The sequence below is a fragment of the Emydura macquarii genome, unplaced genomic scaffold (genome assembly GCF_026122565.2).
Source record: "Emydura macquarii macquarii isolate MOO-44397 ecotype Brisbane River unplaced genomic scaffold, CSIRO-AGI_Emac_v2 contig_318, whole genome shotgun sequence".
Classification (NCBI taxonomy): domain Eukaryota; kingdom Metazoa; phylum Chordata; order Testudines; family Chelidae; genus Emydura; species Emydura macquarii.
Genome location: NW_027130455.1, coordinates 4,490,934 through 4,506,869, shown reverse-complemented (window position 1 = coordinate 4,506,869; position 15,936 = coordinate 4,490,934). Strand labels below are relative to the sequence as shown.

General features: G+C 38.3%; 1 protein-coding gene across 5 annotated transcripts in view; it reads left to right on the top strand.

Annotated features, from left to right (window-relative positions):
* Positions 1-15,936, top strand: part of CNTN5 (contactin 5) — a 645,973-nt gene that overhangs the window by 400,313 nt on the left and 229,724 nt on the right. For all 5 annotated transcript variants that reach the window (XM_067567931.1, XM_067567926.1, XM_067567939.1 and 2 more), the window contains one exon: positions 3,202-3,405. In XM_067567931.1, coding sequence (XP_067424032.1) covers positions 3,202-3,405 — 204 coding nt within the window. The remainder of the gene's footprint in view (positions 1-3,201; positions 3,406-15,936) is intronic.

The window sequence follows — 15,936 nt, the reverse complement described above, 5'->3', positions numbered from 1 at the left end:
TAACTGGAATTTCTCCACAAAGCTGGATTCAGTAGTGTATACCTGGCAATTGGATACATTTAGCTAATATAGTGATACATTCCACACTATTCATAGTTCTGGCACAGCAGAACAATGTGTGGGATTCATAGTTATACTAGTTTCTCCCTTATCATTAGAAGCATAGGCCCAATGAAAATGTAGACCTTTTGAAATTTTGGGGAGGTTTTTCTAACCCTTTTGACCCACCCATTCTCCAACCTCCTTAATACATCTGTGGGCAATGAAACATTTTTAGCACAGTGAAAAAGATCTATGATAGAACGACATTGATTCATGTGTGATTACTGACTTCAGCCTTAGCAGAAGTATGAAGACAGTAGCTCAGGCAATTTGTGGCTGAAAGTCTGTAACAGTGAAGCAATTTATATCTTGGAGCAGTAGCAGTGACTTTATATTACTGAGCTAGTCTTGGCATTACTGTGTTTAGAGTTAATCCTGACAAAACTGGAAGTCATGAGGAAGAGTGCAGCAAAAAAGGCGCCCCAGAACTAATATTGGTGTGTCAAGTTCAGCAGGGAAGAATAAGCAAAGAAGTGGGAAGAGAGGATGATATAATGGAAGAGAAGAAATAAACAGGAGTAAAACATCATGGATGCAAGTAGAGAAGGATTTATGTCTTCTAAATCAGAACTGGCAAAATCCAAAGGCAAATGTAGAAGAGGCTTAAATCAGTGAGAATCCTATTGCCTTCAGTGAGCGAGTGTGTGCGCATGCCTGTGTTGGACACTACTCACCCGGTGTGATCTTAAGCTTCCCTTGGTCTTAGCAGGCTGCAACGCTGTCTCTTTCATTGGCCTGCCTCGCATACTTCCTGGGTACAGGCAGTCTGTCTGTTACTTCTTTGCATAAATGGGACCTTGCAGCTCAACTGCCATAAAGCCCCTGGACCAGCGCTGACCCCCCGACTCTCCTGTAGCTTTACATTCTCCCAGAACTCCAACCTTGTGAGTGCTACAGTTCACCTCTTCAGGGACAGGTGATAGTGGAAGCAAACATACACAGAGCTTCTCTCTCTCTCCTCTACAGGGAGGCTGGTCCTCCTGTTAAAAAGGATTGCTTTGTAGCATGCACTTCTGTTCTTCTCTTCTGCCAAGCCTCCTTTGTCTCTGGGAGTCCCTCTGAGTTCCCCCTTGTCATGTGATTCCCTCATCAGATAATCAAATTGCCCCACCTGATGATCACCTGTTGCTTTCTCCCCTGGAGTTCAGACTTGAAAAAATGGTTTGCCCAGTATAGTAGCTATCTTTTGTCCAAGAGTGCTCCGTTTGTTAGCCCTCTTTTGTTAGCCAGGCACAAAAATTTATCCTGTCACTTTTTGTGGGTTTTAGCTTAATATTGTGGCAAAAGACAAGAAGGCAAACAGGCTCTGCATTCAAAAAGTTTGCGTCTGTCGCAGATGCACATAAATAGGCCCCAATATCCACCAGAATCTGTAAATTGTATGTAGATAGAGTTCCTGAATCATCACAATATATATATGGAGATTTTAATACATGACGTAATCTTTAATTAAAGATTAATCTTTGATTCCAGGAGACTCCAGGACAATCCAGGAGGTTTGGCAATCCTAAAAATTTCTCCCCGTAACACTTGATGCATTTTCCCCCTATGACTGATTTTTGGTGTCTAAAGGGAAAATTACAAATTTTCTTGGGATGGATAAGAAACTAAGATTAAGAACCCCAGGCTTAAAGTTTGTTTAATACTTTTTTGCTATCATTTTCAGGGACTTCAGAGCTGCCAGGTTTTGACAGGAATCAAATTATATAGGGCCAGATTATGGCAGGCTTTGCTCCTTGGGATTTGAGCCTTATGGTTGGAAGGGTTTCCAGATTCCTCAGAGGCAGGAGAACAGTGGAAGTTCAGATCACACTTGATGGCTGCTGGGGTGGGCTGAACCAACTCTTGGATCCTAAACTTCCAAGGTAGTGGTGTACCATAATGTACTTCAGGAGTCAAGAGTTCATGGGGTCTTGAGAAGGTAACTGAGGTGTGGGAGGAATGGAAAGGTCAATCCAGAGTCCTGGGAGAAAGTTTTTTAGGGGAGGAGGAAGTCTCTCCAGGGCTAAACTGAAGTTTTAGAGGATCTGATCCCCATTTCACAATACACTGACCCCTGAAAATAATAAATATGGTGCAGAGAGACTATTTTTTTTATTATGCTTATCTATTCATGTATTTTTATATTATGGTCCAAGCACCTAAAGAATTTGAGGTAGAGCTAATTGGAAAATGAGATATTTTTCTGCTGAAAATGTTGATTTTTTTCAATGAAAATTAAAACAAGAACAGAAAAAGCCAAAGGCTATTTTAATTTGGAAATGCTGCTCAATGCATCATACATGTGTAGTCTGTAATCCTTATATTCTCATTCAATATAGGCTGGGGTTCCTGGACAGACTACTTCTCCCAAGATGCACAATGGTCACCTCTCTTGGAGAAGGGAGGCTGTGCATCACAGGGATTCCCTGGCCATAGTGCACCATGGGAGATGTATTCCAGCCAGACAACCCAAACTATTTAGGAGAATAGGAACATGAGTGACCAAATTACATTTCCCACGAAGCACTGTAGCAGCATATCCTAACTGAAATATTTTGGTTTTCAGACAAAACATTTGATTTTGTTCAGTTTTTTAAATTAAAAATAGTAAGTTTTCATGGAAAGCAGACATTTTTCAGAAAAAAAAAATTAGTTTAGTCAAAAAACAGTTTCCATGGAAAAAATTCAGCCAGTTCTAATTGACTAGGAGCTCTTTTTCTGTAGTTTACTAAAAATTTGAATGAATAAAAAAAAATTCCTGCATTATTTCTAGCATGACCCATAGGATACAGAGTGCTACCTATGTGATATTTTTCTGCAGTTTTGTGGATCCTGTTGTGGAATTTCATGATTTTTCTTTCTGTGAATTGAATACCTCTCATTAAGAATTGCAGCCAAACTATTGGACATCTGTTATATCATTTCCCAAATTAGGATTTAACAAAAATCTTAGCAAAAAAGATTGTAAGAGTTCCAGGAATGAGGTTTGAAAAAGCTTCAGTTCCAGACTTTGTGGAATTATTTCAAACAAACTTCTGAGCATATTCTGAGTTTGTTCATTCCTAACACTCACTGTATTTTTCCATAACTAATGCTTTATTTTTTGTGTTTTCTCAGAGATCATCTACAGTTGGGTATTTAACGAATTCCCATCTTTCGTGGCAGAAGATAGCCGACGGTTCATCTCCCAAGAGACAGGAAATCTCTACATCTCCAAGGTGCAAACATCTGATGTTGGCAGCTATATCTGCCTAGTAAAAAACACCGTGACAAATGCCAGAGTTCTGAGTCCTCCTACACCACTTACACTGCGGAATGATGGTAAGCAATGGGAGCAAAAAATGTTAAAACATACTAGGCTACACTTAAACACAGAATAAAACAGATGATTTGAAAGCAATGATTTTATTGTGTTCAATATATATGCATGTGTTTACTTCAGTAAACAAAAAATGTGGTGGCCTATATATTCAAGCTGGGTGCCTAAATTTGGGCACCATTATCTGTATTTAGGCAGCTATATATGTACCTGATGTTCAGTAGTGCTGAACATCCAGGATCCCCCACTGATGTCACTTATGTAGTTGTCTTCCTTGAAAATAATTGTCTATCAGTAAAATTTTAAAAAACAGCTAGATGGCTTAGGAGTCTACATCTCACTGAAACTCAGTAGGACTGAGGATACTAAGGACCAGTTTTTAAAAATAATTTAGGCACCTAAAAATGCGGACTAGAGGGATTTTCAGATGCACCTAGTCATCTAACTTCCATTTATTTCACTTAGTCACTTTTGAAATTCCTAGAAGTCACACTGTCTGCATTGTTAGGCATCATTTTGACCGTAAATACCTAAGTCATGTCAGAAAATGGGACTTAGGCTCTGATGTCACTTAGACACTTTTGGAAATGTTATCCTTATATCTATAAATTTGGAGAAGTCAAGTTCCAGTAGTATGCCTTGTATGGCAATAACGTTCTAATAAAATAGAAGGTAAGAAATTGTGAAAGTAAGTCACATTCTCATGTAAATGATGGCACTTTTGTATTCTTGAAAGAGCTGTGTATGTTTTACAGGATTGACCTAATATCTTTAGTATGTTTTTAGCTGCTTTGGAGTTAAATATTCAACATTTATTATAGCAATATTAAATTTTTATTTTATTATTTAAAAATAATAAAAATGCAATTTGATCTTGTATTTTTTATTTTAAATGAAGCAGAAATAACACATCTATAATTGTTAGTATTGTCTGCCTTCTAAGGTATCCTATGCTGCTTTCTAGTTCTACAGGAATGCATTTGAGCAGTTTATCATACTTTGATTCATGCCCACATATATGAACACCTATAAGCATTGAAGCAAGTCATAAAATACAATGCATAGTGGGGTTCTCATTTTGTTTTACACTAAAAATATCTCTGTGTTGTAAGAACATTTCAAAGAGTGGTCTTTAAGAATGATGACTTGATTTAATATAATAATTAAATGGATTAAAAAGGAAACACTTGTCATTAAGATCTAGGATTTTATTGCACTGTTTTTTAAAATTCATGGTGTAATCTCTCTTTCTCTCTCACTCACTTACACATACCCTGACCTATCTGTGTTTCATTTGTATGCAAGATATACAGAAATTAAACATGTGAATCATCAGCAGTGTTACAGTATATTGGGTGTACTGTTTGGGGATATTCAGTACAACCTAAAATATGGAAGAGGGAAATTGGGATAAAGGGAATAATCATTATCAAGCAAATACCCAAAATTCACGAAGAAAAAATGCATGGAAATTCTTAAATGTCAAATGCGTAATATATACCAGCCTCAAGCAACTGTCACAGAACTTTTATTACCTGAGCTTCTGAGCTATGCAATAGTATTGGCGAAGTCTGTGAAGAGAGATGAACTTTTTCCTGAACACATTTTCCATTGCCATTTTACATACAGGTTTTGTTTTGCATCTATTTAGATTTTATGAAGAAACTTGTTTGCTACAATGGAGTGAGCTAAAAGATTACCAGAAATTCCTGCATGGTTGTGCAAGCGTCTCAGTGCTGAGACCATTTATTGTACTTGGAATTGGTTGGGAATTTTCTGAGAAAATATTTTTTCACTGGAAAAATGTCAAGTAGTCCAACGCCGCTCAACTTTTCACAGGAATGAGAGAGAGGAAGCACCAAAGCGAGGGAGACTGATTCTGTAGCCGAATGGTTAGGTGATTCGTGGGAGACCCAGATCTGTATCCCTGTTTCAATTAATATTCAATTAGCCGTATAAAGTGGAACAGCTCCAACACGAGAGATTGAGAGAGACTCCCATGTTAAAATGGATAGTAGCCCAGTGGTTAAACCACTCACCTGTAATGTGGGAGACTAAAGTTCAAGTCCCCATGAATCAGGCAGAGCAGGGACTTTGGCCTATTGACTATTCTGTGGTCTCTCTCTGTATGTGTCATTTTTCACAAAAAACTTTGAAAATACTTGGGTTTGTCCTGATGTGGAACTGGAAAATTATGGAAATCTCAATAATTTTCACAGGATGGAAGAACAGTTTCCAAGCCAGTTGTAATTGTAACAGATATTTCCAGCATACTGTGCAGTCTCTACAAACATACCTTGCAGGAATTTTCAGATAATGTTTGGGAGTGAGCTACCACATCTCCCTATTTCAGGAATGTCATACTTCCCTTTATTGTTAGGTTTCCATACAATGCAGCTATACAATAGTGTCACAGAACACTGATATTTTTGCAAGACTTTGTATCTCTAAGATCACCATTAAAGCTGTCCGTTGGTAGAATAGTTTATTTTCTTTTAGGCCTAAATTGCATTAGATTATATTCTCTTTATCCTATTGACAAATATTACGTTAAGGGAAAGATGGTGACAGAACTTGAAGTAAAGTAACAATGATACATTATCACTCAATAATACAGAACAATGTTGCCCCTGGAAAAAGCTGCTCATTAAAGAAAATTAGTTATTAGTAATATGTGAAGAAAAATAGGGCTGAAGAATAAATATAACAAACAAACAAGAAATGAAGGATGGCAATAAAACAAATGTCCAGGTATCTAAATATTTCCTTATCTTTACCTAGCTAATTGCAGCACCGTGTCTCTGAATATGGTGTGCAGTTTCACGCCTCTGGGTTCCAATAAGGAAATGACTCGTTTCTGCCTTGTCAAGTGTTTACTCAGCCCCAAAAAGTGCACAGCTTTCTGAGGTCTGGTGCTTTTATGCCAGCCAGTTATTTAGTTCTGTGATAAAGCAGGGTTAGTCCACTTCCCTAATCAGCATATTTATCAAGAACTTATTGGGAAGAGTTATGTAGGTTGGATTTGTTTTAAGTATTTTGAGGGGGGGGCTTGCCTTATGTAGTTTCTATTCCTTGGTATAAGTGTCCTCCAGGAGACTTATCTTTTTCTTGCTACACCAATCATTGTCCTGGGTTTTCAATTTATAGGCAGTGCCACAGGGACTGAGCAGCTTGTGACAAAAACACTCCCATCATAACATTCCTGTGAGGAGGAAGCAGAATAACATTAAGGTTTTATGTCAAACTCTGCAAGAATGTAGGATCTTGGCTTTTATTAATCTTTCATTTCTTTAGTGATGTGTCTCAAAGGGAAACTTAGCTCCTTGATATGAAGCAAATTAAATAAAAATATCAAGAAATCCTTGAATGGATTCTGAATAAAATGAACACCTCATTTGTTCACATGTACTTGACAATCAGTCATTCCATACAATTCAATTTCACTTCAAGCTGGCTTATAAAAACACTTTACAATTCTATCTGAAGAGAGAAAAAAAGTTTTATCAGGGAAAGGATCATGCATCATTTCATTAACTGCCTTTCTAATGCTTTAGAAACTTTGAAGAGTTATTAAAAAGTGTTTACAAATAGTAAAAAGGGGTTGTTAAAGTGTATATTTGCAGATTCAGAAACTGATTGGGAGCAGTAAAGTCTCTTGAATTATAAAAATATCAGAAAATATCCACAAAACTAGAAAATGGAAACTCAGAGAGCGTAAAACTTTTGATAAGTGACAGCATAATGCAATTGTTTCAAGTTCTCATATTTTCACTTTGGTTTTTCCTTTTTGTTTTAATTATTACTGTAAAGAAGAAACTTAAGTTGCTTCTCATTTTATCTCAATATTAATGCAGCTGCTGCCTAGTTCTCTTGCTGCATTTGAAGTTTCCAGAAAATACTGTACAATTTCAAACACAGTGGCCACATTCTGTTCTCTTACATCAGTGTAAATCCAAACTAACTCCACTGAAGTCAGTGTATTTAGTCCAGATTTGCACTGGTTTAACTGAAAGCAGGGTTTGGGCTGTCAATAAATTTACTGTGTCACCACTGTGCTTTGAGCAAAATACTATCTGCCTTGATCCCATTGACTTCAATGGGAATACTCATGTGTTCTGTAGAAACAGGATTTGATCCTGTATATATGAAAGCATTAGAAATGTTCAATTCTACTTTTAGGAGATGGAATGTGCATTTTGTGTGGTTATTGAGATATAACAATGGGTTGTATAGTTTGAAAGTCCAGAATAACTATGCTTAGCACCTGTTTGGTAAAGTTAATTTTTGGGGCAAATGAAAATGGTTTCCCAACTCCTCAGGGAAAAGGAACAGTGAAAAAAGGCCAGAATGGGGCAATGCATAGAGAATTACACCATGTAAAGTAATGACACTGCTGCACTAAAATATTGATTCTACAAACATACTACTGACATCCATGGAAAGGGTACATATCTTTCACTCAGTCTGCTAATTATCTGTCAAAAGATGTGTCTGATAAACACTTAGTCCGACTCTTTCTCCCCTCCCAAAATAACAAAAACTCACAGAATGAGTTTTCTTTGTGTTTAATTGCATTATTTATTTATTTGCTTTCTGGTGCTAATTCAGGTCCAAATTCAAAAAAGTGCTCAGTGCCTCTCGATTGTAGTAGGAGTTGAGGATGCATATCACTTTGGGACTTGATGGTGTTCAGCATCTCACACAATACAGCCTTGTTAGGATGCATAAGTCGTGTTATATTACAGCATCATCAATATTAAAAATAAGATCCCATTTATGTCTCATACATTGCTAATACAGATCTGCAGGCCTGTGTAAACGTCCATTGAAGTCAATGGGACTCCAGATAATAGTCTATGCTATCATGCTTAGATAGGATTAGAACCTGAAAGAGCACCACCTTTATTCTGCTCAAACAGGTCCATGCTGTACATGCAGAAGACAGTAAGACCTCTGGTGGTACATGGACATTTGCAGCAGATGTAGGTGACTAGCTGGTCTGGGGCAACACATTACTTGCTCCAGGGATAGGCAGGTTAAACAGGCATACTGTAGTTTCTGCCATGTTGAGCATATTTTATCTCCTGTATAATTACCTGCACATATTTAATTAAACATTTCAATAATTCTTTATTCTTCAGCAAAACAATATCATCATCTATAATCTCCATTTTTCTTTATTAAAAATGTGCTGTATAGATAAAGGAAATCTACTTCTTGGAAGTCAGGAAATGTAGGGAAAAAGTGAGATCTGCCAAAATGGAAGCAGAGTTGGACCTTGTAAAGGAAATGAAAACCAATAGTAAAAGGTTCTTCAGCCATATAAATAGAAAGAAAACAAGGAACAAGAGTGGGACTGCTAAGCACTGAGAATGGGGGGGTGAGGGGGGCGCGGTGGAGTAAAGATAGTCAAAGTATGGCAACACCTAAACAAATATGTTGCCTCAGGTTTTAATAAGGATAATGAGGAACTTGGAGGCAGTAACAGGTGGCTAAATGGGAACAAGGATATAGAAGTAGAAATGATCACATCCAAGGTGGAAGCCATACTCAAAAACCTCAAGGGGAGCAAGTCAGCAGGCCTGGATAATCTCCATCCAAGCACACTAAAGGAACTAGCACATGAAATTGCAAGCCCAATGACAAGTATTTTTAATGAATCCATAAACTCAGGGGTTGTACCCAATGAATGGAGAATTAAAAATATAATTCCTATATTTAAGAAAGGGAAAAAAATGAACTGGGAAACTACAGGCCTCGTAGTTTGACCTCAATTGTATGCAAGGTCTTAAAACAAATTTTCAAAGAAAGAGTAATTAAATGAATTAATTAAATAGAAGTAAATGGGTAATTGGGATAAAATACAGCATGGTTTTACAAAAGGTATATTGAGGTAGATCAACCTGATTTCTTTCTTTGAGAAGATAACCAATTTTCTAGACAAAGGAAATGCAGTACATCTAATCTACCTGGATTCCACTAAGGTATTTGATACAGTTGTTCCAAATGCAAAATTATTAGTTAAATTGGAGAGGATGAGGATTAATACAAGAATCAGAAGATGAGTAAGGAGCTGCTTAAAGGAGAGACTATAACTGGTTATACTGAAAGGTGAACTGTCAGGCTGGAGGGAGGTTACTAATAGAGTTCCTCAGGGATCAGTCTTGAGACCAGTCTTATTTAACATTTTTATTTAGGACCTCAGCACAAAAAATGGGAGTGTGCTAATACAATATGTGGATTAAAAAAGTTGGGAGCTATTGCCAGTATGGAGAAGGACTAAAATATCATACAATAAGATTTGGATGACTTTCAAAACTGAAGTAATAGAAATGGGATGAAATTGAATAGCACAAAGTGCAAGATCATGTGTTTAGGGACTAACAATTAGATTTTTTTGCTATAATCCAGTGAATAACCAGTTGGAAGTGACAGAGGAGGAGAAAAATCTGGATATATTGGTCAAACACAGGATGACTTGAAGCCACCAGTGTGATGCGGCCGTGAAAAAGGCTAATGCAATCCTAGGATGCATGATGCAAGGTATTTCCAGGACAGACAGGGAACTGTTATTACCATTATACAAAGCACTGCTGAGACCTCATCTGGAATCTGTGCAGTTCTGGTCTTCCAAGAAAGATACATTCAAGCTGGAACAGATTCAGATAAGTGCTAGTAGGCTGAGCAGTCGAATGAAGAACCTGCTTTATGCAAGAAGATGTAAGAGCTTGGCTTATTTAGCCTAACCAAATGAAGCGTGAAGGGAGATATGATTGCTCTCTATAAATAATTCAGAGTGATAAACAATAGGGAAGGAGAGGAATTAAGCATCAGTGTTGGCAGAAGAACAAAGGGATATAAACTAGCTATCGATAAATTTAGACTTGAAATTAGACCTTGAAATTAGAAATTGGGTTTTTTACAATCAGAGGAGTGAAATCTGGACTAGTCTTCGAAGGTGATTAATAGGGGCAAAAAAACTTATTTGTTTTAAGGCTTGATAAGTTTATGGAGGGGATGGTCTGATGAGATTGTCTACAATGGAATATGGCCCGTCTATGACTGCTATTAGCAAATATCTCCAATGGTGGGTGATGGAATACTAGATGAGGAGGGCTCTGAGTTATTGCAGAATTCTTTCCGGGTATCTGGTTGGTGGGTCTTGCCCACATGCTCAGGGTCTCTCTGATTGCTATATTTGGGGTCAGGAAGGAATTTCCCCCAAAATCAGTTTGGCAGAGACCCTGGGTTTTTTTCTCCTTCTTCTGCAGCCTGGGGCACAGATCACTTGCTTTTAAGAACTAGAATAAAAGGTGGATTTTCCATAACTTGAAATCTTTAAATCAAGATTTGAGGATTTCAGTAACTCAGTCAAAGATTATAGAAGTGGGTAGTTTCAGAAGTGGGTAGTTGAGGTTCTGTGGCCTGCAATGTGCAGAAGGTCAGACTAGATGATCATGATGGCCTCGTCTGGCCTTAAAGTCTCTGAGTCTATTGATGAGAACACCTGACAAAAAACCATGAGTTCATGTTTTCCTGATCCAGGCTCTGACAATGACTCCCTCCTTTTGTGGCCTTGGGCAACTCCCTGGAAAAATCATGGAGTAGGTCCTCAAGGAATCCATTTTGAAGTACTTGGAGGAGAGAAAGATGATCAGAAACAGTCAGCATGGATTCACCAAGGGCATGTCATGCCTGACAAACCTGATTGCCTTCTATGATGAGATAACTAGCTCTGTGGATGTGGGGAAAGCGGTGGACATGATATACCTTGACTTTAGCAAAGCTTTTGATACGGTCTCCCAAAGTATTCTTTAAAGCAAATTAAAGATGTATGGGTAGGATGAATGGACTATAAGGTGGATAGAAAGCTGGCTAGATCATCGGGCTCAACGGGTAGTGATCAATGGCTCAGTGTCTAGTTGGCAGCTAGTATCAAGCGGAGTGTCCCAGGGGTTGGTCCTGGGCCAGTTTTGTTCAACATCTTCATTAATGATCTGGATGATAGGGTGCATTGCACCCTCAACAAGTTTGCAGATGACACTAACTTGGGGAAATGGTAGATATGGTGGAGGGTAGGGATGGGAAACAGAATAACCTAGACAAATTGAAGGATTGGGCCAAAAGAAATCTGATGAGGTTCAACAAGGACAAGAGCACAGTCCTGCACTTTGGATGGAAGAATCCCATGCACTGCTACAGACTGGGAACCAGGACTTGGGCGTTACAGTGGACAAGAAGCTGGATATGAGTCAAACAGCATGCCCTAGTTGCCAAAAAGGCTAGTGGCATATTGGGCTGCATTAGTAGGAGCATTGCCAGCAGATCGAGAGAAGTGATTATTCTCCTCCATTCATCACGTGAGGCTACATTTGGAGTTTTCAGTACAATTTTGGGCCCTCCACTACAGGAAGGATGTGGACAAATTGGAGAGAGTCCATTGGAGGGCACGAAAATGATTAGGGGACTGGGGCACATGATTTATGAGGGTAGTCTGAGGGAACTAGGCTTATTTAATCTGCAGAAGAGAAGCGGGAAGGGGATTTGATAGCAGCCTTCAACTACCTGAAAAGGGGTACCAGGGAGGATGGAATTAGGCTATTCTCGGTGATGATAGATGACAGAACAAAGCACAATGGTCTCAAGTTACAATGCGGGAGATCTAGGCTGGATATTAGGAAAAACTTTTTCACTAGGGTGATAAAGCACTGGAATGGGTTACCTAGGGAGATGGTGGATTCTTCATCCTTAGAGGTTTTTAAGGCCTGGTTGACAAAGCCCTGGCTGTGGTAATTTAGTTGGGGTAGGTCCTGCTTTGAGCAAGCAGTTGGACTAGATGACCTCCTGAGGGCCTTTCCAACCCTAATTTTATATGGTTCTATGAAGTCACCTTTAGGGAGCTATAACAGGGCACTGGTCTTGGCTGGCTAAGTCTTGAACAGTCAGAGAGGCAGGGTGTAGAAAAGTACCTTTTTATATAACCCAAGCCAGTGGAGGGTCTGACAGGGAACACAGAGGAGGGGGATCTGGAAAGGCTGGACAGAAGGTCCTGGGTTTCAAAAAATAAATATATATGGAGTTCATGAAAAGTTTGCTATATGTTCATAGATAATAAGACAGAAGGGTCCATTGTGATCATCTTTTCCAACATCCTGTATTATATATGCCATAGGAGTTTCCTGAATTAATTCCTGTATAAACTAGAGCATATCTGTTAGGAAAACATCCAGTCTTGATTTGAAAATTGCCAGTGATGGAGAATCCATTACAACCCTTGGTAAATTGTTCTTGTGGTTAATTACCCTCGCTGTTCAATATTTGCTACTTATTTCAAGTCTGAATTTGTCTAACTTCAACTTCCCCTCATTTGTACATTGTTATACCTTTTGCTAGATCAAAGAGCCCTCTCTTATCAAATATTTGTTCCTTTTGTGATCAAGCTATCCCTTAACCTTCTCTTTAAGATAAGCAGATGGAGTTCCTTAAGTCTCTTACTGTAAGACATGTATTCCAATCCTTTAACAGGGCGGCACTACGGATGGGAGACTTGCGGGGGCTATTGCCATCCCAAAATTTGCTTTAGCCGTCACTCCCAGAGCAAAGGTCAAACGATACACAGAAGTAAGTTTGACATGGTATGGCATTGCCACTCTTCTGTGCTGCTGCTGGCAACAGTGTTGCCTTCAGAGGTCCGCACTTGGCCAGCAGCCGCTACTCTCTGTCTACTCAGCTCTGAAGGCAGAGCCACCCTTACTTCTCCACTGCTGCTGTCAGTGGCATTGCCTTCACAGCTGTATGGTCAGAGAGCAGCGGCTGCAGGCCCAATAGCGCAGTCCCTCTCCAATTTTCTGTCTAGCCCACCTGAATCCTCCCCACCCCCAGCAAAAGGCTGGCGCCGGCTCTTCCTTTAATCACTCTTGTTGCTGTTCGCTGGACTTTCTGGAGCCTCCCCAATTTATCAACATCCTTCTTGACCAGTGGACACCAGAAGTGGACACTATTTCAGTAGTGGCTGAGTTGACACTGAACTGCATCTTTTCAATTAAGAAAACACTGAAATTCTGCTTTTGGGAGCTTCATTTGACATATTGACCACTGAGCTGACCATTGGTTTACAAGGATCCAGTCAACTTGAAATCCAGCTCATATTAAAAATTGAGTTTAAATCATTTCAGATTCTACACCTGCATCTATGTCATTTTTTTTCCGTGATGTGGATTTGAATCATGTTTTTCTACACAAGGGAAATAGTTAAACTGACTGCACACAAAAGTATTGTGAAAAGCACAAAGTAAATATATTTAAAAAAAATCTAATTGAGTGATATTCCTAATGTTATATGTAATTAGTTGGTACGTTGTTTTCGGTGTTGGTCGTTTTTTAGTTAATTATGTCATTTTGTCCTTTATGCCTCAATTTCCCCATCTGTCATATGGAGTAAAATGTGGAATTCATATTGCATTTCTGCATTTTCTGAGTTCTGTAACGTGGCAATATCTTCAAACATTTCTCTTGAAAACTGTGTAACAACCTGGTTTTAAAAATCAGACTGTATGGTTTATAAACCTGTGTTTTACCTTTCAGGTCTCTTCAGAATCCTGGACCTTTCTATATATATCTACATGACAGCTTTCTTTGCAGTGTGACATGATGTCCAACTAAGACTGTTGTGTCAGTTCCATGAACTTGTCAGCATAATGAAATAATCTGATTGTGAACAGCAGGAATTTTGCTTAGGGTTAGAACTACTGTAAGTTTGATAACAGGGCCACTTTTGTGGCTATGGCCTTTAAAATAATAGGCATTTCAATAGCCCTTGCTAATAGAGGGATTAAAAAAAAGCTTGTGTTAGCTTGATCTTTGTTATTAAGGAAATGACTGTGTATTTATACTTGCGCAGTGATATAAGGACTTCCAACAGAAAAGCATTTCCCATTTAGAAAGCTCTTTTCAGTTTAATTGGATAACAGTGAATGTTAGAGCAATACTGGTTTCTATCCCAATCAGTTAGGACTGAGAGAAAAATTCCACTTTGTGTGTTGTAACTATTTCAACATTTTTGGTACCTGAATGGGGAATTTTTTTTTTTTTTAATTCCTCAAAATAGTTAAGTGTGTGTTTCAGGGAAATTGGAGCTGAAGGTCAGATTTGTAGTACAAATGCTACATTATTTACTATAGAAGAACTGTATCAATCTAAACATTTTAAATGTGTTCTCACTGAGGTATCTGGGAACTGTACATAAATTAGGTTCTCCGTCTGTGCAGGTTTAGGTGAAATAATAACCTTCCAATCTGTGAATGACATCCATGTGATTGAAGTGCATGATGAAAACAAACCTCAGGGAGGGAGAATGGTGTTGTGGTTAAGACAGCGAACTGGGTTATGTGAGATCTGTGTTCAGTTCCTGTCTCTGCTACTTTCTCTGTCCCTTTGAGTAAAATTAATAGATTCCAAGGCTAGAAGGGATTACTATGATTCTCTAATCTGACCTCCTTGATTCTTTCACTAAAAGGAATGTTTTTCTGTTCTTAAATCATTCTCATGGCTCTTTCCTGAACCTTCTTCAATTATCTATATCCTTTTTGAATTGTGCACACCAGTATTCCAGCAGCAGTGGCACCCTTACCAAATGCAAAGGTAAAATAACCTCCTGTTTATGCATCCAAGATTTTTATTAGCTCTTTTAGTCACAGCGTTGCAGTGGAAGCTTACATACAGCTGACTATTCATCATGCCCCCAAATCTTTTTCAGAGTCACTACATCCCAGGATGGAGTCCCCCACCTTGTAAATATGACCCACATTCTCTGTTCCTAGATGTATACATTTATATTTAGCCATATTACAGTTCATATTGTTTTCTTGTGCCCAGTTTACCAAGCATTACCGATTGCTCTGCATCGGTGGCCTGTTCTCTTCTTTATTTACTTCTCTTCTGTCATCTTTTTGTCATCTACAAACTTTATCAATGATGATTTTATGTTTTCTTCCACATCATTAAAAAATGTTAAATTGCCTAGGGTGAAGAATTGATCCCTGCAGGATCCCACTAGAAACATATCCACTCAATGGTGATTCCCAGTTTACAATTACAATTTGAGACCTATCAGTTAGTCAGTTTTTAATCCATTGACTTTGTGTCATGTTAATTGTAATATTCTAGTTTTTTAATCAAAATGTCATGCAGCACCAAGTCAAATGTCTTATGGATGTCTAAGTATAGTACATCAACACTATTATATTTACCAATCAAATTTGCATTATCATAAAAAAAAATCAAGTTTCTTTGACAGGATCTGTTTTCCATAAATCCATATTGATTGGCATTAATTAGATTACTCTCCTTTAATTCTTTATTAATCAAGTCTCATATCAGCTGCTCCATTTTCTTGCCTGAGATTGATGTTAAACTGACAGGCCTATAATTACCTTGGTCATCCCGTTTACAGTTTTTAAATATTGTCTCATTATAACTTTCTTCCAGTCTTCTGGAACTTCCCTTGTGTTCCAAAACTTGTTGAAAAGCAAAAT